Source organism: Lates calcarifer, linkage group LG24 (assembly GCF_001640805.2).
Source record: "Lates calcarifer isolate ASB-BC8 linkage group LG24, TLL_Latcal_v3, whole genome shotgun sequence".
Lineage (NCBI taxonomy): Eukaryota > Metazoa > Chordata > Actinopteri > Centropomidae > Lates > Lates calcarifer.
In genome coordinates this window covers 9,807,134-9,833,075 of record NC_066856.1, presented here as the reverse complement: position 1 = coordinate 9,833,075, position 25,942 = coordinate 9,807,134, and the positions used below count along the sequence as shown (strand labels likewise).

The window sequence follows — 25,942 nt, the reverse complement described above, 5'->3', positions numbered from 1 at the left end:
TTTACACTGAAATGTATTTTAATTCCTGATCACACAAGGCACAGTTGTGTGTGTTTTAACCACAGTTCGGGAGATTCTAGTCGGGTTTTGCGGGACTTAGAAGAGTTGGAGTTCACTGTCTCCAAACCAGCAGTCTGCTGGGTATGTGGGGGCAGATAGACACAAACAAAGTTAGTTAGATAAATTGCTCTGGTAAGAGTTTAGCATTATCATTGAGATTCATGCCCTGTGTGCTTAGAATTTAACACAGTATAATGATAAATTACTGAAAATGTCCTCATCTCCATGGACGTCATTTATAAAACTGTCACTTAGCCATTTTTTAAGATCTCATACATTGAAACCTGTCTTCATGATGTCCAAAATAGAATAAAAAGGGAGCAGTATCCACAGTATTTAGAATGAAAATATGATGATACTACATAATATACAAGCAAACCAATCAAACTAACTTGTTTTGGAATTGAGATTAGTTTTTATCACTTTAGAGGTAAACCATGGTGCATTTTAGCTGGCAGTGAGCTGGTTTGGCACATTCCAGAAATAAAACTCACTTTGGTCCCTGAATGACAATAAACAATTTACTGTGGGTGTGTTGTTTAAGAACTACAGATTGCTGTGTTGTTTCCATCCAGGCTGGAGCCATATCCCGCTCTCAGTCTCATCAAAATCACTCCATCACAGCCGACGGAAGTAAATGCCTTTTCCCCAGACAGGACGAATGGGGGAGGCTTTTCTACACTAAAACACACGTTTTCACGCTGCTGGACCAATCTCCAGCACTATTGCCCTGACCAAGGTCATTTCTGTTCAAACAGCAAAAGCCCAAGATCGTGTAGTGAACCGATATCCTCGGGCTACCATGGTACATTCCATCTTGGTAGCCTTGGGTAGTGTAAAATACCTCTGGGCTTCAGCATCCACAATTTTATGGTTCTTGAGGTTACAGCTGAGCATGCTCTTTTTTTTTTTTTTTCTTAAGTTGTAAAAAAGCTCTGCAGATGCTGCAAAATGCCCTTATCGGGTCATCCACTGTCAGCCCCAGATGTCCTGTAAGTATCGTTTCTGCTCTCTCAGCCCTGCCAGTGTCTTCATGGCCTCCAGTTGGTCCACCTGAAGCTCTGTTTTGATCATCTCTATCAGGGTGTCATTCACATCTTTAGCCATGTTCTTAGCATCCCTGTGGGAGGTAAAAAAAAAAACAGTACAACCATATTAGGGAAAAGGGCAACACAAATTGTTTTTCAGACAGTGCTTTGTGTGTCTAAGCTGATAGTTTGTAAAACCAGCAAGCGCTGCCAGTCTAGTCCTGCATCCTGGAAGGAAATTGCTGAAATCTCTATCTTGCTGTTGCAGCATATTGAGGGAGATTCATCATCCAACAGTGATATACTTTGACTCAGAAAAATTCACACAGTTCTGATATTTCAAATTTCATTTACTCAAAAGGTGAGGTAAGCGCCCTGGCAGTGATGAGAGAGGGGAAACAAACAATGTGTTACAGAACTGTATAAAGACTTGACTTGGTACATGATGATCTGTGTTTTACCTTGTCTTGTTGTCTTTGCACTGGCAAAAAGAAAAGTGTTGTGTTATGGACAGGGGCAAAAGAGGGAATGTATACACTATAACTGCTACAAACTGTACAATATGTTGCATCAGTGTGAGGACAGCAGTAACAAAGCAATTTTGTGAGCAGAAAGTTGCGACTAATTATACCTAGAAACATGTGTGAGGGTTATGTAAGTACAACTCTCTTCTCCCTCAATAGCTTGCCCTTAAGCAAGGCACTTCAACAGCTATTGTTTATTTTTCACGAGTTTAGCGACTTGCTCCAAAACAGAGATGGCCGACAGTGAAGTTGGCTTAGTTGCGTCACAGCAGTGCAATATTTCCACCTTGGTTGCAATGGCCACTGCAGCATTTCACAAGTCTTTAAGCAGCCTGTTCTTTACCAGCAAGGTGTGGAGGGTTTTTAGTTGTTTGTTTTAATAGTAAAAACAATAAAGATTCGATTTTAATGTCAAATAGATTCATTTGTACATTGTTGTTCAGTAGTGTGAGTGTGCCTTTGCTGTCCAGCTCACTTAAAATATAAAGAATGATTCAAATATACCTTTTTATTTGTCTTTATCTTGGTAATCTCCCTGTCTACTTATCTAAGATGTTTTCTCGTGTTTCCAACAGTTATCAGACCAGATCATCTGGATGGATAATCCAATTTCGAGAGTTTGCTCTGTACTTGGCAAAGCTATGCATCCTGAGCTTGGAAACAAGACAACCTTCATTTGGAGGCACTGCCTTCACACTAGGTAATTCAAACCCAACATCTAAAAACACGTTTCACAAATGTAACAGTTTTAAACAGTCTACAAATCCCATGAAAAGACCAAAAGCAACAATGGATTTATCCTACTAACAAGTATTGCATGTGCATCCAGAACCTGATTAAGCTCATTCGTCTGTGCCATTGAGCTACACTGTTGTCCAAAAACTATTAAAAACACATCAGCGTGCCACACTGTTAAACAGCTCCACAGACTGAAAATGGTGATCATTTTCACAGTCTCTGAAAAGGAGTTCATGTAAGGCAGATGTAACTGTGCATGCTCTGGAAAATAGTTTGCAGTTTTTTCTTTGCCTTTTCAACCAAGTCAGAAAAATAAAGTGTTCTGTCCTTGGTTGTGGAGATGTACAGACCACATGATTATCTCCCTTTCACCTTTGGATCCCGTGAAGTCTTGCCAGTGTATTTTTGCCCCCTTCCAGAAACTCTATCAGTCGATGGGGTAACGTTAGTGCCCACTGTCGCTCTTAGTCTCTCCCTCTCAGCACGTCTCTCTGCTGTATTTCCTCTTCTGAATACTCTGGCTCATACAAGTATGGTGCTATGAATCTGTCACATTCAACACTCTTCTTGTGCATTAGACACATTTTCATATTCACGGTATCCCATAAATGCCCATATTTCACAAAATAAAGAAACATGTCAACCAGTGCAACACTGTAGCTTACTGATGTGTTTAATCTGTCTTTGGACAAAAATAGAGTTCTAGTGTTCTAGTGAAGCGCTTTCCTGTATGCATTTTATGTCTATGTATGTGTGACTTTCAAGAGACATCCCAGTTAAAAGTTAAAAGTTGAAGGTTAAAAAAATGTAACAGATTCCAGAGACACAAGGTCAGCTGACAAAAAAAACAAAAAAAGATCAGAACATGACACAACCAGAACATTTCACTCAGGACGAGTTCAGGTTACAATAAAATGTACCAGTGAATTGTTGTTAGCTGTGTTAGTCTTACCCACAGACATAGAGGTAACCGTTCTGTTTGAGCAGGATTTCAGTGACATGTTGGCTGTTAAGCAGCAGGTTGTGCTGGACGTATCTGGGTTGAGACACTGAGGTGGCAACCTCCTTCCCCTCCTCCTGCTCCTGGTCATCTCTGGAGAAACACACCTTGAGGTGGCTCAGGGTACCGCTGCACACAAAGCCCTCCAGCTCCTCTCTGGGAAAAAAGGAGAAGCTATGCAGTCACATCCAAATATTGTCAGGTCACTGTAAATCAAATTTCCTTAAGGGTTATTCCTGCAATCTTGGACAGGTTGCTCCTGATTGGTAAAACTGAGTCTTTCCAAAGCTGGAATCAGTCGGTCGCTGATGTGGAGAAAAGATCATGTAATAGTGAACGATAGTCCAACTTTGTGGGAAGGCACCGGTCCATGGTTTTATGGAAAAAAATCCATTAACATTTTTGTTATAATCAGAAAATAAAGGAACTGCTGGCCCAATAATGCCAAGAATCCAACTCGAATCTAATACCGACTGTATCCTTGCACATCCAAAAATCCCTTAAGACATTTAGCAATAGCTTCACCCGCCTACCAAGACTTATAACCCAAAGAACATTTCCTATGAACAAAAAACACTGTCAAGCTCAATAAAACAGAACACTGATGGGCAAGAGGTCTGAGCAAAACTGTGCCAGACATCCAATTTATCTTGCTTAACGAGAGAAGTGCAAAAAAATATGGATTTCATAAGCAAGGTCAAGTCACTGTTATAAGCATCTTTTTACAATCAATCCTCCCAGCCTTGCAGTTGGGCGTAACCTTGCTCCCTATCGGTGGTTTGCTTGCCAACTACTCCTTCTTCTGCCTCAGTGTTTTTACAGGGCCTGGGGTGCTATTGGAAGGGAAGGAAGGAGGAAGGTAGTGAGGGAGTAAGGTTTACTGTGGCTCGGAGCATCTTGTTTAAAGTTGAGCAGTCGGAATGAGCGGAAATACACACAGACACAGGCAAACACACATACACACACACTCACAACAAGTGGCAGTTTCAGGATCATGGGTGAAGGTCTCTGCCTCAGGGGTTTGTGTTTTGCAGTAACCCCTAGACTGAAATAAGGCATTTTTTTGATAACGCACAGACACTGCAGTATGAATACCAAAGTGGGAGAGAAGTGTCAGTGTCTTTCTGTGCGGAATGTCCAGAATTGTTGCTTCTCCTGCAATGTTTATCATCAAACCTTTGATTGAAGACAGAGCTATTAAAAGAATCTTGTTCTTTTGACCAAGATGTGTAATTGAAAGCAACAACATGGATAATAAGGAGAAGGATGGTGGAGTCTTGTTTGTTTGACGCCTGAATATGAATCATCCTAGATTCATAACAATGTGAGCAGAAACTGACAGAAAACAAAGGACAGTTGACTTCTTAGAAACACACAGCACTCAAGGGTTTCTGAGAGGCAAAACCTACCAGACTCCTCAGAGTGTTTATACAAACACACACAACAGCCTGTGGCAATATCCTGGACCCTAACCTGAACCCAGCAGGCTCCCCAGTCGCGTTTCCCCCACAGCGTGAAATCACATGCCATAAAGTGGCAGAGAAATCGCAGGGATGGGAGAAGGGTAAGTGCAGCAGAGGGGAGAGGGGAGGACAAGTTTGATGTGACAAGCAGCCGGATTGGCATCAGCCTCTCACAGGGATGTTAAGTGCTGCGCCTGATTGAGGCACATGGCAAGCTTTGTTTTTTTTTTTTTTTTTTGCTGGTGGAAAATTCATAACGAGATGGGAACGTTGGGCACATCCTGTCTCGACATTTTGTAATATTTATAAGCCTAAAAAGCCATGGATTCAAGTTCAAATTTCAACTCCTACTTATGGCTTAAAAATCTGGGGCAGTGAGAAGTACTACAAACTATGCTAAGCAGGTTGTTACATTCCAAGGCAATGTGACATCAAATTGCACTTACTTATAGAGGAATCCAACAGAGATGAATGCAGGCAGGCAATTCAACCACAGGTATGTTGTTCTCATTCTGCTAACCTATTTAAATTGAGTACAACTCTTCACGGGTGGCTCATAAAACACAGACTAATCGCTTTGGTCAACACTGTGGGGGTGTTCATCAGAGAAGCCCACACTGTGAGCAAACACCGCCTACTACCTGGCTGTGAGTTGGTATTTAACTAAGGGATAGAGGAAACAAAGGGGAACAAACAACATCCTCTGTGATCTATTCTGTGTGTGATTAAGGATGATAATCCATTCGCACTGTTTAATCCTGCAAAAGAACTCGATCGCTGCCCCAGCATTAAGTACATGCACGCCACTGATACTAGGAAAAGCCAATCAATTAGTATGTAGTCAGGAGAGAGTAAAGCCAAAGCAAACTGATCAGAGAAATGATCTACTCACAGGGTGAGGTCAGTTTACAATGCTTAGAAACAATAGATCAATCCTGTATAATATTTTTCACATTTATTTTTCATATCTCTCCTGGACATACAGTCATTAGAAAACCCAACATTCATTCTCCTTTCAGCTCTGTTTTTGTCTACATCGATTCCTGAGGAAAATATTTAGTTCTTTAGCTGCCAATTGCTACACTATGTTCACTAACTGGTCACTAACTTTATCTGTATGCCATTTGGTGCTGAGCAGGTAATGTCAGCGACCAGCTGTGTCTAGAAACTGCACTAATAAAAGTAGTGAGAGTCAATCTGAGCAGTTAAGTTGAGGGTTGTAAAACCAAAACAATAAGATGAAAGTTTCTAAAATGATCTGTAGAGCTGAGTCAAACTTCAGAGTTGTGAGGTAATTACCCTTTTTACATTGCACTTAGTCAATTGATCCATTCTTAAAACAATATATAAAACATATATAATATAAAACAATATTAACAAAATTATTATTAACAATATTCATAAATACAGATTTAATGTTAGCTAAATGGCTACTTCATGAGAGATTCATTAGTTACTGAGCTTACCAAATCAGAATATATTATTAACTTGGTATAGAATTCAGAACAGAAATGTCTATTAGAAGCCAGCCATAATAAATATAACTTCTATGCAATTGAGTGCCTTGAGTTACAATTGCACGCCAATACAACATGCCCCCTTTCACTAATAGGAAAACAACATAAGGCCTTGTCCGTTTTCTTCCCATGCATCTTAGAATACATCCTGGAGCTGAGAACTTATTCTAGTCTTTGTGATATTCATACATGGACTTAAAGAAAAGGCGCAAACATCATGCATGCAGACACTGAGATATAAGTTATCCAGGTCACATATTTCAATACTTGGAATATACTGTGGCAAGGTGAAGAGGGATGCAATTATGTAGAGCAGTGTGTCTGACTCACAAGAGGTTGAGGAAGGTATGTGTGAATATATGAGTGTATGGAGACTGTGAATAACCATCAAACTGAAAAGAGAAACACATCTTACCTGAAAAGGTAGTCCCTGTCTCTGTGGCGACAACCAAAGAACAACCAGGTCTCGCCAAACACAGCATCTGGATTTTCCTGCCTCTCGTTCTCTCTGAAAGTCAAACAACGGATGTTAGCGGTCAATCAATACTAACAGACGACCAGACCAGATGGAGGAGAGGGAGTCCTTTCTAGCAGCAGAGGTTAAAGAAGAGTAGTGACAACATTAAGCACTGTCTGCAATGACAGGACACTGAGTGCCACAATTGCCTAATGCACGGAAACAACTGTGCGTGCTGCGGCGAGGGCATTATATGTATTATTAAATTTCACCCAAACAGAAGGATAGATCCCATCACTATAAACAGTTACTGAAAATGAAACTAGGGCTGGTGCTTTGTCTGTGGGTGTGTTGTAGGCTTATGTGTGTCCAATTGTGCTTATGCACAAAAAAAAAGAAAAAAAAAACTGCTCCTGCAAAAGTGATTCCTCTTGTGGTTTGGGAGTTTGGCAAAGTTCCCAGAATCCTTTGCAGGTAATGGCAATGCAGCGGCACAAAGCTGCTCTGAGGATGCCGGTATCTGTGCCGCACACCTGCTGCAAAGGTGACAGCTCTTTCCCAGATAACAACAGTTGACCCCCAACCTTTCATGATGCCATCAGTCAGTTGACTCTCTAAAGAGCTCTGCATTATCTGTTACCCCTGACTAGAGGAAGGGTGGAAGAGGGGGGTGAGAAAAGAGAGAGGGGTGTCGAAGTGACCAACCACGACGAGGAGCTGAGGAATAACACAGAGAGGCATTGAGACTGGGCCCTTTGTACTGTGCTGCTGCACTCTGAGGATAAGGTGCTGCTCCCCCTAAACCCCATCCTTTGCTATTCATGAACACACTGAATCATACTTTGTGTTTTCCAGCAGTCACAAAATTAAAATGGCAGCCAACTCCTACACCTGATGTAACTGTATGGTGCATAAAAATACACTAGTTTGGTGCTGAAATGATAAGTCGATTAATCAACTAGTTAAAGTGGCAGCCAATTAATCACTGACAATTTTAATGATGATTAATGACCCCCTCCTCACTAGATATTTTTCAAAAAAAAAAAAACAAAACCCTGTTTTGAATTTTAATTTGTGTCTTGTATGATTTTGCCACAAAAAGTTCTATTACCTTGTTAAAAACTCAAAATTAGATCTCCCTCGATGAAAAATCCAGACTCCATGAATATTTTTTATTTCAAAAGTTTAACTGGTGGAAACAACTTGTCTTCTACTATCCTCAAAGTTTATTCTCAGTCTCCACATCACACTTGTTCAAGTTAAGTTGCATACTGGACTACATTTGGCTTCCAGCCAGCTAACTGTGATGGAAATCCATCACATATGTGTACACCTTAGCTCAGATAGAGATTGAGCACAGGGAAACTTTACTTCAGCAGATGTGCAAATCAGCAGAAATGTGAAGTGATACTAAGGTTGAAAAAAAAAAAATCAGTTTCATGTGGGAACAATAAACAAAAGTTCCCACTAGCTAAGACTACCAAAATTCTTATTTGTTAGATTTTTTTCAGACAGCATGATGAAGTGTACGAGGATAAGAAGGAAAGAGCTTTGACTAGTCAGTCAAAACAAAAGTCTGAATAAGACTAAAAAAGTTTAATTTCGATCAAATGTTATTTAAATAGACTTTCCATCTGTCTCATTTTGTTGCTAATTTCCCCCAACACTGCTAACAGTTAATAAAAATTGTATAAGCTTACAAGGGCTTGAGGAAACAAGAATCTTTTCCACTTTCAAAGACAGAAAATGTTTGAGAACCACTGGTTTAAATAATTAGTCAAATCTTTAAGTTTTGGATTGCAAGCAAAGTGAAGATGTCAGATTTGGTTCTTGAAAATTATGATTACATTTACATACAATAACATTTTTTTCTATTTTTTTCTATGTTCTGGCATTTTATAGACTCAAGGATTATAATTTATCTCATATATATATATATATATATATATATATATATATACACATGTATTTTTTTTAAAATAATTAACAGATAAGTCAAGTGTTATTTGCAGCTCTAGACTAATTAGCCTTAGTAAAAACACTAAATCAATGCAAAAGTCAAACTGTGAATACTAAAACAAAGCTTTGCTCTCCATTCATTAAATGCAAAGTTGACCAGTTAATAAAAACGCTTTGGAGAAGTTTGTTTGAACTTTATGTCCGTGAATGAGGCCTGGTAACAGAGCTGTCTGGCTGACTTGATCCGAACGCTCAGATCCCATCCATTAGCATCCTGGACGAGAATCTTCTGATCTGCAAACAGCCTCAAGTAAACTCATTTTAGTGGGCTCGTCTCTCTCCTCTCGCCGCCTGCCCTAAAGGAATCAATACCAATATGAAAAACCTGGATTCCATTCTGAGTAGACCACACCGGCGCCTTTCCCTGAATACAAATCACATCACATCACATACCCACACTATAACAGCCTGCAATACAATCCCAGGGGGAAGGCAGCATCTACAGAGCACTCCATTTGGGGTCGAAATCAGAGGCGGTTGCTTTTCAGTGCCATTCAGATGATCAGCAGGGGGGGGAAACTGCAAGGGAAGCTTAGGTGAAGTCTTGGTAAACACCACAATTATCTCATATATTTCATCCGTTTCCTTTGCAGCTTCATGCAAGTGGTGCTGAGTGGCTTTTTAGGCTTAAGAATACGTCAAGAACAAAAAAAGAAAAGCCTACATACAAAGACAGCTCGAGGCTTAATCACTGAAATTAAACTGCAGAATTACACCCATAGCCATTCAATGAGCTGAATTCAAAATGTTTTCATAATACAGGACAATGTTAAGTAGCAAGATGCTGTAGCCTAATTGTAATCAGCTGTCTGGTTAGACTGATAAACGGAAGCTCAATATTTGTTCACACAAACACAAATTTTAATACAAGTTGTGATATTGAATGTGCCAAGAATGCCTACTGGCATACCTAAGTCTTAAACTGAGCAAACAGATTTCTTTCCAAAAGAAAAGCTTGTTAGAGCTGCTACGGAGATTAAGGCTAACCACTCAGTTAAAATACAATATTTGTTTAACTGTGACTGCTCCAAGCTAAATAGGAAGACATTGAAAATTACATTCTCCATAAAATCCTTCCACGCAAACTACACAAATCAATACCAGACTACTGGGGGGCCTTATTAAAACCTCATGGTACCACCAAGTGAGCCTCTGACCTTCTTCTACTTGTTACCGGCACTACAAACTCATACAAAGTACTTTTGAAAACAGCCATCGATTAACAGTGGGGGTGGAAAGGGGGAAGAGGTAAGAAGATCGAAGTGTCCCCATGTTGTTTTGTTGCTAACAGGACCCTTCTCCGGCCTCGAGGCAGATACGGCGTCCCGTTGACAAACTGGTGATTGTTATCTCCTATCAGAGTGCAGCGTCAGCTGCCGAGGCTTTGTTTGGAATCTCAAGTTAGATTCTGTACAATTCCGTGCGCCACAACAGGTTTTTACAATCCTCCAGCACAATGTGCAGCTGGCGGGGGAGAGGATGAGAGACAGAGAGAGGGAGCAGACAGTGGAGCTGATGAATCAGTCCACGAGTTTATGCTCAACAGTGAAGAGACTCTTGAAATAAAAAGAAAAAAATATTTGAAATTTAATAATAGAAAATTTGAAAGATAAAAAAAATATCAAACATTGAACTCTCAAGGATGCATTTGATTAGAGGTTGTAGCTGTTGTATTATGAAACAAAGCCTTCCAAAAATCAATCAAAGACTGAGTGTTTTGTTTCCACTGACATGCAGGTTTGCAAGGACACACCATTAACAAAACCTTTAAATGTGTATTTTGATATCTTACATTTTAGAGAGCAATGTTTGGGCATTGCTGGAAGGATCAAGGTAAGACTGATATGTTCATATCGCTGCCTCAGACTGACGACAGGGTGCTGTCCCCCTGGCGCAACCTTGATCATTAAGAAGAAGAGTGAGTCTGCGAGTGGTGTGACCAGGTCAGTCCGAAAACGTGCGCTATCTTCAGTGCTCCTGCATCCCAAAGGCGCAAAAACACTCCTCACCCCAGATGACCACTCATCCTCCCCGGAATCAGCTGCAGACAATTCGCCATTGCCGCCATCACTTCAGCTGGTGCCGTGTCACCACTCAGAGCAATCACCCGCCAACGCCACCCGCCACAACAGAGGAGACGTCCGGGGGATTTAGAGACAATTGGAGCTGACTGGGGCACAACCTCATTTATACAAAGCCACCCAAGAGTTGGACATGTCAGTCTGACTAAAAAGGCTCTCTCCGCTTTCTGACAAGTCATGGTGGCTGTGGGCCTGGTTCAACACATGAGCATCAGCCTGGATAGAGAGGCTTTAGTCACATTAAATCCTGCTGGCAGGTCATGTTCTTGCTATCTCGATTCATCTGTCAATTCAGAGCCTCGAAAAATTAGACAGAATGTCACGTTTTCTACCAAACGATATCACTCTTCAAGCATTTAGATTTACAGCCATGATTAAACAAGCTGTGTTAAGAACTACGCCGCACTCAGCTAACAGTCAATATCCTCACACCAGCTCATCAGCAATTACAAGCAATGATTTACTCGAACAACGTAGACACCACCTACTGGACCTTATACTTTCAAATCAGTAACACTGCATGTGTTGCATTGACTCCTCCATGCTCATTACATACCAAGTCATATATGTGTGTATTGGAGGAGCCCCTAATTTGTCCCTGTTGATATGAGTGAAGGATCTGAAATAATCCCTGACGTGATCATAGACCTTGCCGCTAGATTTATTATGCTTTATGAGATGTACATGACATGAACCTTTATCGGCTTTGAGCAGGGTCTCATTTAATTGTCTGTGCGGATTACTTGAAAATATGCATAGATGATGTGCACTTCACGCTCGTCACTTCAACATTATGAATATTCATCACGGGGTACAGGAATTTTAGCCGGAATAATCCATGTCACACGGCGCACCAATCAGCATATAACCTGTGTGTTTCTGATGCTTGACATGACCAACTGACCAACTTCAGCAGCCTCTCTTGCAACATGTATAGCATTGGCATAGGATCAAGTGCACTACCACATGCATTTGATCGCTCTTGATTGGGAATGGGTAATCACTGCATATACTTTATCTCTTACTTGATACAAATGTCACTTATCATGGTGTGAGTAAATAGCATAATGTAGCAGTGAATTTTGCCGTACCTTTGCTGGAGGAAGCCAATGAAGGGGGCAACTCCTGTGCCCGGTCCGACCATTATAAAAGGCACCGACAGATCAGAAGGAGGCCGAAAGGAGCAGTTTGGTCTCAAACTCACATGGATCTATGGTCAGAAGCCATTAGAAAGCATTTAAAATAATCAGAGTAATTAAAACAATGCTGAGAAGCCACTGTGGGCCAACCAATCTATTAATTGATCTACTTAATATTCTAAGACATACTAATGAGAAAACTCATGAGCTCCAACTGGAATCCATAGAGTCTGTGGTAGAGAGGATTTACTTGCTTTAATTTAAATTAATTTTTTTAATTAACCGCACACAACTGGCCCAAAGCTTGTTCTTTTTTTCCTTCACACATTAAAACTGAGTTTCCAAAGGAGACTAAAACATGCAGTACAAACAGGTTGAATCCCTAATTCCAGACACTGCACAATTTTCTGCCTTCTCTTTTACTTGAAACCTTTTGAACTGTAATATTTGAAGGGGAATGGGCAGTCCACTTTTCTTGGTATTTTATTGGAAACATTAAAACTAAGACAAAGACAAAGTAGGGAGGGTGTAGCCTGCAGAGGTGTATGAATTTTTTCTCCATCTCAGTGGGGGGTTATAACAGTTAAAGCACCTGTGAACTCTTGTACTGGCAGATTCGAACACTGAAAAATATATAAGCCAACCAAGAGCCCACAAATTTGCACATTCTAGTTTCAGGCCTCTATTTTCCAGTGTACTCATTACCTTCGGCAGAGTGAGGCTGCCAGAGCATTCAGCCTTCCCAGGGAAAACCAGGCCAGGATTGATGAGGTCAAACAGCCAACCGGTACACAAGCCTCGCCTCCCCGCAGGCCGCCCAGAGCATGCTGGGAACTCTACCACGTTGAAGACAAAATGCACCTTTCCTGGGTGCTTAAGACAGGAGCTACAGAGGTGGGACCACAGAGAGTTGGAGATGGAGGAAGACAGAGACAGAGGGAAACAACAGCGTGAAAGATTGTGTGTGCAAGACATACAGACAGACAGTGACAAGCAAGGAGATACACAGAGATGAAGTGAGAAACAGAGTGAAATACAGAGAAGCAGAGGGGGAACAGATGGGTACAGAAAGGCACAACTATTACAAGGGAGGATAAATTCTCAGGACTAGACAACAATGCTGCTGAAAATAATTCACATAAGATCACCTTTAGAAAAAATCCAGACTCAGAGACTCAGTAGCAATTTCAAATGTGTACAAATATGTAAATTATAATCTACACCAGTGATTCCAAACTGTCCACTCAAACTGTTTCAACAACACTGCCCATTGTGATCTTCTAAACAGGTTTTTAGCTAAGAAATCCAACAATTTATCCATTTGTTTAGTGATGTAGTTATTCCAAAATAGCAGTTAACTTTTTAGTTAACCATCTATCCCTTACTTTTTGCAAACCATTTAACCGTACATCCATTCCTTTAAGCTATCTATCTTATTTGTCACTCATTTTAAGCTAATTACTTCAACTGCTTAGTGATTACTTTAAGGTAACTTTTCCAAATGGTTGTCCATTGCCTCTGGCAAACTATTTTGATTCCTCTCTTCTTCATAACTAGTTTCGTTTTCATGGACACAACAGGTGAGAGATGCTGTGAAGTCAAGCTTTTGTAGTTAGCAGCTTGTTGTACATAGCCTATACTAAAGGTCAACGTGTACACCAATGTGTTTATTTTCCTCCTTACCACAAATATGTGGATATATTTGTTAATCAAATTATAATTTCAAATTTTTTCAAATTAGCCGAGCTACTGCACAGACTTTCCATATACCCCTGGCAACTAGAGGAGCACCCCCAAGGATGAAAGTACCCCTCGTTGGGAATAACTGATCTACACAATATCGTCCGCTTCCGCTTCATTGTAGACTTAAAAAAAAAAAAAAAAAAAAAAAACTGCTGGGAGTGGGAAAAAAAATAACTTTCTGTCTGTCTTGCTTCAATAAAACTGGCTCTCCCTCCTCTCCGTTCCAGTCTCCACTGCCAGCTGAAGCACTCTCACGCTCTCTCATCCTTCACTCTCCAGTTCCTGTGGGCCACTGGAGACCTCTATTGACCACAGCATCAATAATGCAGGCCTCTAATGTCTCTGCACCATCTGATAAACTACAGCCACCATCTCTCCTGTCCATTCCCCCATCTCTCTGCACAAACATACACATACACACAGACATAAGAAACTAAGTGAGGTACTAATGAGAGGAGCTGGAGAAGTTTTGACATTGCGTTAGATGTTGCTGTTCCACATGAGCTTTAAAGAAAACTTAATGGGCACTAGCTTAACAGGAAGAGCAAATCAATGACTGGCTAAGTGAGGCAAAAAGAAGGAACACACTTTTTTAAACTCAGCACAACTGGCTAAAGGCTACACAATATTTACAGTCCATTCATTTGTGCAGCTTTCCCCCCTTAACATTGAGCTTATAAGAGAATTACATCTACAAATACCCATCCAAACAAAGCCACAAATAACATGGACTATTCAGGGTGTGACAAAGGGAATCCATCTGTTCCAATTTTTAGATACTCACATTTGTACAAACAATAAGGTCTATAATCTAAATTCAGATGAAAATGCAAAACATAAAATTCCTGGAGCCCTGCTGATGTTTGTAATAAAATCTCTCAAATGTCAGATAATTTGAAAGCTTAATCCATTACTGTGAAGGAGTTGGCAAAATAGCAGATCTCTGGTAAATAGCAATGCATTTCCTAGCTGCCAATAGAGAAAGATCAATACATATTTTATCATGCATACTTCAACTCTTGTCTAGTAGTGCCTAATAAACAAAGTGGAGGATTTAGCAATTATATCATGATGCGTGCAGAGGGCTAAAATATCAACAACAAATTTATAAAACAAGAGAACATACAAAAGACCAGAACACGTGCAGAAAAAATCTCTTTTCTTCTTACAGTGCCAACATAAAAATGCCATTTCACAGTTCATCTTATGCATCTTCTCTAGGCATACATCCTATGCAGCAGCTTAAAAAGAACTAACTTGAGTTGTAAATTATATGAATATTTTATAAACTTTGGAACAAAAGTCTTCTTCATCAATTTCTAGTTGGAAACCATTTTGCCATTTTCTGCTGTATTTATTGTAATGCTAGATGAATTTCAGAAATACTCTATCTGTCTTCTATACAGTCAAATTTGAAGAAGAGAACTGTTTAAGAGATGCCTGATTAGAATTAATCAGGTGTCTTGTTTGAAATATCTAAACAAACGAGAGGAAGGGAGGTCATATTTCTCTTGCAGCTGAGTAAATGATAAGAGTTCCATCTTCACATAAATGAGATGAATCAATTATTCTCTTAATATGCCATGATTTACATACATCACCATTCCAAATAGCAAAACATGTTTTTTTTTTCCATTGAGTTTCTCAGTATAATTTCAAACCATTTCCATATCTGAACACTATTTAGAATCACTGGATTAATGGTCAGGTTGATGGATTATTTAAATCCAGAATGAGCTCTGTGTTTTAAATTGTATGGAAACACATCCAAGTATTCAATTCTCCATGAAATATCACAGTCTTGATACAATTTCTTAATGTGTAATTATTGTGCAGCTAGGAAACAACAGCAGAAATTAGGAAGACGTGATAAGAGAACACTCCTCCACAGCTGTATGCGGTACAAAATGTAAGCTCCATTCTTGTTTTTCTGTCACCTTACCTGGCTGCTGAATAAGGCCTGGGCTGCAGTTTCGGCAAATGCTCTGAAAGGCAAGCACAACTGTCAATCACCCTGCTGTCTTGCTAAGATTTTGTTACACAGACACCCATGACAGAGAGGAGACAACATAAGTGAAAGTCATCTTAGTCCATTGAGACGTCCTACCTACCAAACTATCCTCGCCAACCCCCACCCAGGTTACAGTCTTCTTTCTAGGACACACTTCTATATTTATGAAATTACAAACTCAGGGTTATGGAATCCCAAGTGTCCAGATGTGGAGCCAGTAGGAAACAGATTGCTTATGCAGACCTTATTTCAATGCCAGACATGAAGGTGCCCTCTTTTGGGTAATATGTAGTGTGCATTGCATCTGTTAGGAGGTGTCAGAAAAATCAGGAAAACTTACAAGAGTCAGAAGTAACTTTTCACCCTGTAGCAACAGGATATACCATTTGCTATGCTGTGACCACCAGTAACTGTTAGATGTGGGCAAAGAGAATGAGTGAGAGTTGTGTGGTGTGCTTGCTATGGACCCCCTTACATTTTATTTGTATTTCAGTGATAGATGAACCTGGGAAAGTAAAGCTGCACCATATGTACCAGCTGAGGCCTTACAATAACACATTTATCTGCTAAATTGCTGGGAAAGACAAACAGCTGGACTAAATCTGCTCTCTCCTCTCTTTCTGGATTTCTCTGACACCTAAACAGCTCAGGGTGTTAGCGAGACAGCTCCGCACTTTGACGTCCATTTCATCTCTTTGAGCTGAGAGGGTTTTTTTTTAAACAAATGGTGATGCATGAAAAGCTTAAAAATAAGTCTGGAAGAAGGGTTTTGAACAAAAACAGAGGCCCTGCCCAAAGACCCACTTCTCCTCTGACTTTGATCCAGATTCCCTCAGATACTAACAGACACAAACAAGCTCATGGACTAACAGCTCATTTTTGGAGCGTAACAAAAAGTGGCTTAATGACATATTGACTAAACATAATATGTTTATTGTACTATATGAATATGATAGATTTGGGAGAATTATGTTGTTTATCATTTTTTAAGAAGCAAAGACCCAAGTTCCCAGTTGAGATCTGGTATTTAATCATTCAATTTTTAACTAAAAGTATGTTAGTCTAGAAGAAGAAAATGTGCCATCTCAGTGATATGGTAAAGAAGTTCCAATTAGTTTTTGGCTAATCACGTACAAAACACTTAAGTTAGCCAGTTACTTAAGTTAACACAACCCAGTCAGGATAAACTTTTTAAAAATTCAGAAGTATATATAGTGTTACTCACTTTACGTGTTGTATATGTATTACCTGAAGATGTCTTGCTATATTCTTTATTAGGGCTGCAACTAACTTATTTTCATTATAGATTAATCTGCCAGTTGTTTTACATGTATGTATGTACAGGACAAAGAAAAGCACACAAAGCTTCTCACATTTAAGAAGCTGGCACCAGCAAATGTTTGATATATTACTAGAGCAATTTATCGATTGACAAAATAGTTGCAGATGAATGTTCTGTCACTGGACATAGAAATAAAATCTTTCTAACTTTAGTGAAGGGGGTTTTAATTCTGAAAAAGAAGTTCAAATGATTAGACATGGCAGCTCAAAAAGTATTGGACTGGAGACCAGGCAAATGTTTTACAAGGAGAGCTAAGATTACAGGCTAGCCTTGCTTTGTTATAATCAATATGCTTGTACAGGAGATGCAACCCACAGCAAGTAATTTGTAAATAAATCCTCTGAAATAATTAGGACTAAGCTGCAACAGAATGGATAAAAAATCATTATTATTTTCAAAGTTTCATGGAAAAAGGCAGAAAAAGTAAGTAAGCGCCCTGACAGGGAAAATCTTTTTGGACAAATTATGACATATTCGGCAATCCCTCTGTGAAAATCAGTGAAAACACACACCTCTCCATGAGAGGGTGCATCGTGCACGTTTACACAATCCTCTGCACCCGCACGGTGCTCAAGTTGCTGCCTTTCTATCACAGAGTGACAGCACATGTCTGAAGCAGAGGACAATCAATCCATCATCTCACATCAATGCGGCATCATGATACTGCTGGTAGATACAAAGGATATATCACTTTTACCTTTTGAGTGCAAAGCCTTTTTGTTGCAGTGAGTGGAGGATCGTAAAATATGTATTTCAAAAAAAGGTCTCTGTTCCAACAAATACAGTCCCAGGGTCCCCACTATGTTTTTCAGAAATGATCATTTTCAGGGGTATCATCGATCATACCGCAAAACAATATAATCTATTCCATCTCAAAAGTCTCTCTGCGTCGCAATTTATATGCAGAGGTACCATTTTAGTGGAAAAAAATGAGATAGCAATGTGGTTGAACATAAAAGTTATACTTCTTAAGATATATGGATAGTTTCTTTGGCTGAAGATGAAATTAGGGAGGTTGTTAGCATTGAAACATTAAGAGGAATTCTCTGTGGGAAGGTTTTTTCTTTTTTTTAATAGCCTACAAATGCTAATTTCAAGTTACTTTGGAGAAAAGGACTTGCTAGCTCATGGTTTTCCAAAACCATTTAAATGTTTTCCAAGGCATTTTATTATATCTTAAATGAATAAAGTGGGAATAAATGTGATATGTGATGCGTTGTCCATGACCGGGAAACTTCATTTTAAATTTCAAGCTTCCCTGGAGAGAACGGGCCTCTAGCCTCTTGGGGTACAGACAGATTACTTTAGTTTGGTTTACTCTCTTCCACAGGTCACAATTGAGATTTTAAAAATCTGCACTGGTTCAATTTTATTTGAGTCCTGCGGTAAAGTAAATTGAAAAAGATGCTCATGGACAGCATTCAGTTCCCAGGGGCTATGACCTCAAAGTTTTCATCTGACACGCTATATGAAACAATGGACCATATAACAAGAGAGCTGACTGTGGGAAGCAGGTATCTTTCTCAGTTTATGCCAAGCATTTACTTTAATGCCCAGCCTGCACTTGGCCAAAGACATCTGGGCCTAGACACATCTCTCCTCATTATTTATAGTTAGTGTATTACAGCATAAACTCTGATCAGCAAACACCTCCCCTTCGGTCAGGGTAATGAACCAAGAGCAGTGCAAAAATGCAGCGATATACTTTAACAGTGACACAGTGAGTCAGAATTGACCATTAACCTATGATCTGAACTGACCTGGTGCGCTTGTGTCCTTGCAAAGCTCAGTGGCTCACCAATAAACAGCCCCATGTCCCCCAAATAACAGCTGTTGCCCTGAAGGGCCTCCAACTCCACATTTTTCACGAGGGCACGATTGTCCCGATTGCTGGTTTCTGCATCAGTTCTCCACTGAAAATGGTGCTGTGGTCGGCAAGCCAAAAATAACTGACATTGGGATAGGCCAAGAGCTGTGACACAGCTGTTTTAGAGGACAATTCAACTTGTATGTAAAGCTGTGGCCAACTAATTTCACTGTCTGGTAAGTTCCAGTCAAAGCTTATTAGATCTATAGTGAATGACCAGCCAACTATCTTAATGAGTTGAGTTGAGAGAAAATGTTAGTTTTAGACCAACAGCTGGCTCACAGGGTCAAAGACGGGGTGGCATAGATGGCACACAGTGGCAGGGAGGGAGATAATGAATAAACTGGGAAAATATCTTTTGACTTGAAGCTACAATACTGCCATTATAGTCACGGAAAGTGACACAAAAACCATAGTGGAGCAATGTGGACTTAAAAATGAGACAAGGAAATGAGTGTTGATCCTTTGGGGAGCCCTTTGATGTACACTGTTTGACCATTCAGTATAATTAAATGCTCTTACAAAATCAGCCTCCAGACTGTGCATACCATGCTCTATTTACTGGGGCTACAGTGACCCCTACTGGATGGAAATGATCCAGACAGACAAACTCACCTGAATAAGAAATACAGAAGGCAGACTTGACATAACCTGAGGTCTTTTTAAAAGTGAAATAACTAGTTCTGAAGTAAATTATTCCAGTGATATTTTGTACAGGTGCATTCAAAATCCCACTCATATGTCAATCACTGTAATTCCACATTTGCTTCAGGGAACATGAAAGCTTGCTTTTAATTAAGCATGAATCTATTATAATAATAAAATTTAAAAAACAAAATGAAAAACATCTTGAAAATACACCAGAGTATTAGTCTGTTTTCCCATTAGTTACTGGATAAGCCTACTTTAAAAGAGTAAAATGTACCTATTACCTATGTGACATGAAGATTAAGTAAAATAAAACTGACAAAAATAAATGTGATTTTTTGATCAGACTTTGTATTTCAGAGTGGTTTTCATGCACTCTTTTATGTAACGCATCTAGCAAGGATAGTTTTTACCCAAAGCCCCTGGTTATTATGGACTCACAGAATTTTGGACCTTATGACTGACCAACTGAGTGAGAAAACAGCAGGAATTCTGACCTATGAGGAGGCTGAGAGGAGGCTGGCAGGATGGGAAGGCTGTGAGAAGCTCCAGAACGCTGAGGCTCGGGTCTCTCACATACTGGTTGTAATCTGCACCGCCTTGTTTACTGCAGAGCTCCTGCAGTCTCCTCCTCTGCACACTGTCCCCTGTATGCTCCACCAAGGCTCGCAGAAACGCCTGACACACATGCACACACACAAAGAGAAACTGCATGTAAAGACACCAATTCAAGTACATATTCACCACTGTAAAAAGAAGAACCACTTAATACCAATGCCAATGCCACACTGTGCACAGGCTACATAAAACATGTAAATCTGTAGAGGTAAACCTTGACAGCAGCCCAGTTATGAAATACAAACATTTTATATGCATAATACACTTCCTGCTCCTTTAAAACTGTCATTTAGATTTTCAAGCTATGGCAAAATTAGTAGAGGCAAAGAGGCATCAAAATCAATTACTACATGAAATTTTCAGAAGACAAGCTGCAGTTTAAAATGACATTTCATGAATAATTGCTTATTATTCTTAGTGCATGCGGTGATTTAAATTACAAGATTAAAGCGTTCATGACGAAATATTAAAATTCAACTGCTGCTCAACTTTTAGAGTGATTGGACTTTATTCTGCGACCATTAATCAGTGCGATAAGGTAATCAGGACTTCCAAATATTTATCATTCTAAGTGTTCCTGAGAATTTCAGTGATACGTTATAGTTTATGAATGAGATTAGTGGCACATTCTTGTAGCTTGTACTGGAAGAATTATTATCCCCATCTTCCGATCCATCCAGTATAGGCAGCACTTCACCAGTGGTGACTGTAAATGTCACAGTCTCTGGGTGGAAAGAGTAATGTATTCTAACATTTGTCTCAGTAGAAATGGTGAGTCAGGCTGCACAAGTATATCTACCTGTATATGAGCTATTACACATATTATTGGGAGTTGTACTTACTAAGAGGCTGAGGTGATTTTCTTTCACTATCTTAAAAATCATGGGGTTTAAAAATTATAGGTGTTGTAAATGCTTTAGTAAAACAGATTAACTGCCTGGACTACTCAGACATGTGTTGTAAAATAAAACTCTTACTGCCTTATAAGACTGTAGACAACACTCTGACCTGAAACAATCCATTTCTGTGCAGGGATTTAATAACAGAGAAGAAAAGGAGTCTGCATAAGCCTTACATGCAGCAGGGAACTGAAGTGATAATAGCTGTTGCAATTCAGACTGAAGTTCAAAAGTTGAAAATCTTTCATTATTAAATCAAGATAGAAATTTTTTATATTATTTCATAAAATCTTGTGTAATGTTATTGCATAACATTTTATTTTTATGGTAAGTTCTTAAACATTTTTCAAACAATGCAGAATGCTGAACAGTATTTAATATGGTGTATTTATTGAAGAGCTACTGGATTGCTGCCATATTTTGACATTTTACAAATCGTCTTCCTTTTGTCATTTATTGCGCTGTTTACAAAAGCCAGTAAATGACCGATGAAGCTCACGCCAGGGGAAAATTGAGGTTTTCAATTTCATTAGGCTGTAATGTTTTTATTAAATAATGATTTTAACCTGCGTTATAAAAATCAGGATGAAAACGCAATGTTGAGCAAAAATAAATTCCAAGATGGAAATTGGAAACAGGACAAGGAGTACAAGCCACTGCCAGTAGAGTAATAGGTATTAAAGTAATGTTGCAGGAGTTAGAGAATCATGTGAAACTCATGCAGGCCACGTCCCCAACCAAATGTTAGGTACTACTAAAGCTCAAGGTTGCCATTTGACACTTTCATGCACCAAATATGTTAATCTTCACTGCCACAGAGGACCAGGCAAGTTTAATCATTATTTCAGCCGTGGGCCCAGACTAGGTTCAGTTCTGCCTGAGTTTATTAAACCAAACTGTGGACCCATGGAAATCTTTGGGGTCCAGACCATGTCCTGACAGACTATTTGAGTACCAATATGCCTGTTCAGTATGGAAATCAGTGCCAAGAGAAATGTAAATGCACTTCTGCATGAAAAGTACTACACTGTTCTCCAAGCTTTGACAGTACAAATAAAGGCAGTGTCTAGCTGGAGAAAACATGACACTTAAAGAAATATCTTCCCTCTTATTATGCTGATACACTAAAAGAACAAGTAGGATGTCACATGAAAAAGCAGCTTGGCTATTGCAATTTACAAAGTCAGTAGTTGCAGAGCATTGTTTGGACATAGTGTACACTACCTTCTTAGGAACACTTCTGATCTCTAGACACCAAGTGAGCAAGTACAGCAGAGAAATGTTCTGGGGGATGTAGGATGGCACCTGGGCACCTGCAGCCAGGGAACAAAGAACAATAGAAATAATAACAAGGTAAAGGTAAAATACAAACCTTAGTATGCAATGTGACATCATCACATCTGGGCAATTGTGCTGTCAGAGCTGTGTGATTTTGTATAGATTCATCGCTATGTTAAAACGTTCTTTTTAAGAGTACATTATTCATGCATGTTATAATTGTATGATGGGTTCACTTCACCTTTTTTCTTATTGTCCTTTTTTAGAGAAACATGGACATGATCGTTCCTCTGGTCCTGAAGGCCCAGTCTGTGGAGCATGCCATCCACCTCGGTGGCCTTGTTTGGGCAGAACACATCAAACGAATCCCCTGGTTGATAGGCCATTGTCGGGTAAGCCTGAGAGTAAAGAAGAACAATCTAAAAGTTTAAACTGCAACCTAAATCTAAATTTATACTGCAGGTTTAGAATGTGATCAAAGTAACTGAAATTGTTCTGTCAAACTCACAGAGATGTCCAACTCTAAGAGAAGGGCTGTCTTCACTGAGTCTCCACTAGTAAGCTGAAGTGCCCTGTTGATGGGAACCTCATGAACAGTTTCTTTGTTAAACTGTCCAACGATCTGGAGAAAAAAAATTATGAGATGAAGGATGAAGTATGGCACAAATATTGGTTTTTATCAGCAGCATCGTTCCTCACCTGTTTCATAGTGCCCACATCCTGAAGAGAGACATCCAGGTAGGGAGGAGGCAGAGCAGGAACATTAAGAGAAGACTCTGACAGTGGGGGCAGGGAGCATGTCAGTGAGCCTGCCAACGTAAGATGGGGAAATCCAGCATCCTGTGTCTGTGTCTCCGGTGCTGATGTAGAAATGCTGGCAGTGCCACGAGACTGGGATGCCAAACCAAGGCTCCCTGCAGGAGAAGCTGGCCTGAGTTCAGAAACAGCAGTCTGTGTAGCAGAAGCTGAAGATGAAGCAGCAGATGCATATTTGGAGTCCGTGTTTACAGATGTTTTGATTGACTCGCAGTTCTGGTGGTCACCAAGGCTTAGGAGGTTAAGCTGGACATCTGGTGTGTATGAATCAGGAGTTTCCTTTGGTGAATCCCCCACACCCCCTTTCGAGGGAGCAGTCCTGTCAGAAGCCATTTTTGATAAGGCTGCTTTGATTGCTTTCCACAGTCCTTCAAGCCAGGGGTCCACAACCACCTCCAGCCTGGAGAGAGCAAAGTACACATGAAGATAAAATGACAGTAATGTGGTAAAAAGAGGATAAAGGCCAAATGCAAAAAGTTGGATATCTACACTTCATTTCTCTGCAGAACTTACCCTACACCATCATCTGCATATCCTGTCGCATAGAATTGTTTGGCTCCGAGTTCCTGTAGATGACGCTCAATTGTCTTCCCACAGTTGCAGAAATTTGCATAATTTGTGTCTCCTAAAGCTGGAGCAGACAGAGTAAAACAGATGAAGATTTCTCAAGCCAGTTAACTGCTCAGACAGTAAACAATGTGCAGTGCTCTGCATTGCAATGATTTACACAAATATGTTGTGCATATCAAGTTCTACATATCTACAGATGAGCTGAAAAAAGAGCTACCACAGATCCTTGTGTAGAATTTACCTAAAAGTGCATAGCAAAGGTGTTTATAGTGGTCATTGGGGAGGGTCTTCTTCTTGATGCGCTTTACAAATTGGAGGGCATTGTCTGGTGGTTCCCCATCTCCAGTAGTAGACACAATAAAGACCACTGGGGCATTCTCCTTCTCCAAATTGTACTGGAACCAGTTATATGATTAATCAGTGACTGGTGTTTCCACAGTCCATGTGAGAACACACTACATTAATATCCTCACAATCATTAGGCAACATCATTTCTATTTCGATTTTATTGATATGTTATTGTGTGTCATTAGACATCTAGTAAAAACAGGGACAGCTCTGCTTGAAATGAAACTGCTCAAATGTACCTACCTTCTCATTCTGGTTCAAGCAGCTGAGTTCAGCTATCAGTCCATGTCCCTCAGCCTCCTCAGCTATCCCTTCTGCTATGGACTGGGCTTGGCCCTTCTGAGACCCATACAGAACCACAAACCGAGGCTTTACTTCACAGGGCATTCTAAAGCATCCAGAAAAATAATGTCATTTGTAAATTACCATATATTAATAAATGGCATTTCTTAACAGACATTTTCACAACTGACGTTTGGACCTGTCATAGCAGAAAAAGCACAGGTGTTACTCATGTCATTAATGATGGCTTTGTTGTGTTCAAGTGTCCCAGTGAGCCATGCATGCACAACACCTGAAGCAGCTAAATGGAATTCAGCCATTATCAGTTCTGTTATTTACACCTGTGCTTAGCATGTAAAATTGCCTCTCCTGAAAAAGACTTACTGATGAAGCATGGAAAACAAGTGTGAGAGGTGGTGATGGGGAGTCCTGTGTGCCTTAACATGTTGTCAAATTCTTAAAATAAACAATTGTTATAGAGTTGTTAAATACTTTCTATTAAATACTCTCTCAAAGTCAAGTAACCTGGTTAACAGATATTATCCACCCATATTACCGCAGCATATATGTAGTCTAGGAGGGGAGATATTTACCCTATTCCTACTGAAAAATAACGTATTAATTTAGTCGTATCGAACAAATTTACATCCGTGAATATACATAGACAGCCAAGTATATTTGTACCCCCTCTAACTCCCTACCACTACCTACAAGTCACGTTAAAATATATAAATAATACAGAGTGGGAGAAAGTCAACGTAACTGTTCCTGAGATGACAAACATTAAAAATCTCACAGTCATTTGACAAGTTGTGTTTTCATGGTATCTCAGCTTACCTACACACTTCAGGTTTTGACAGGTTACACAAAGACTGCCACAAAACAACCTTCCCAACATTGTGAAGCGCAGCAGCCCTGACCAGCACCATGAAGTACCCGGACGTTGCGTCAGTGTTCGACGTTACAACACTTTCCAAGTGCACGTGGATTCGAGCATGTAACTTATCTTTCCATATCTAAGTCAAAAGCAGCTACTTGATAAAGATAGCAGAGTTGTGTGTTTTAGCTAATAGTAACTGACAACTCAGTTAACACACGAGACTTGTCCTAGCTTGCAAACATCTAACCCGCGGTGTCTTTTTCAGTGAAAGACGTCTAAAACTACGTAAAGACATTAAAGTACCACAGAACACAGTTATAAAGGAAGCGAGCTCTTTAAAAGATAAGTTTTATACCTTTTGCTGTAGCTATTCAATCCTGTCCTTCCCAAGGAATTTTAACAACACTGAAATTCACGCGAGATCATAGCAGACTATGATTGAACGTGATCGGAAGAAACCATAATGCAGAAAATACATTTTTTAATTTCGACAGTTTATGTACTATATATGAGAAGTTGAAATTATTATTCTGAATAGTGTCAACGTGGTTAAATTAAGTATGTGTTGTCACCCTAGATAAACGATAGTTTATGCATGATACAGAAAACACTTT

The 25,942-nt window shown here is 39.8% G+C and overlaps 1 protein-coding gene across 2 annotated transcripts; it reads right to left on the bottom strand.

Moving 5' to 3' along the window:
- mtrr (5-methyltetrahydrofolate-homocysteine methyltransferase reductase) lies at positions 1 to 25,845 on the bottom strand. Of its 2 annotated transcripts, none has more exons than XM_018703763.2 (15): positions 25,684 to 25,845; positions 24,410 to 24,554; positions 24,060 to 24,213; positions 23,762 to 23,879; positions 23,132 to 23,648; positions 22,941 to 23,054; positions 22,674 to 22,830; positions 22,379 to 22,467; positions 20,135 to 20,315; positions 15,712 to 15,754; positions 12,732 to 12,912; positions 11,979 to 12,097; positions 6,746 to 6,838; positions 3,303 to 3,506; positions 1 to 1,180 (listed from the first exon to the last, which is right to left on the bottom strand). In XM_018703763.2, the coding sequence occupies exons 2-15, from the start codon at positions 24,551 to 24,553 to the stop codon at positions 1,036 to 1,038; spliced, it is 2,259 nt and encodes a 752-aa protein (XP_018559279.1). In that variant the 5' UTR covers position 24,554; positions 25,684 to 25,845; the 3' UTR covers positions 1 to 1,035. The 2 variants fall into 2 exon arrangements, with proteins under 2 accessions (XP_018559279.1, XP_018559278.1); XM_018703762.2 differs by lacking the exon at positions 25,684 to 25,845 and adding an exon at positions 25,286 to 25,622.
- Positions 25,846 to 25,942: the final 97 nt, after the last annotated feature.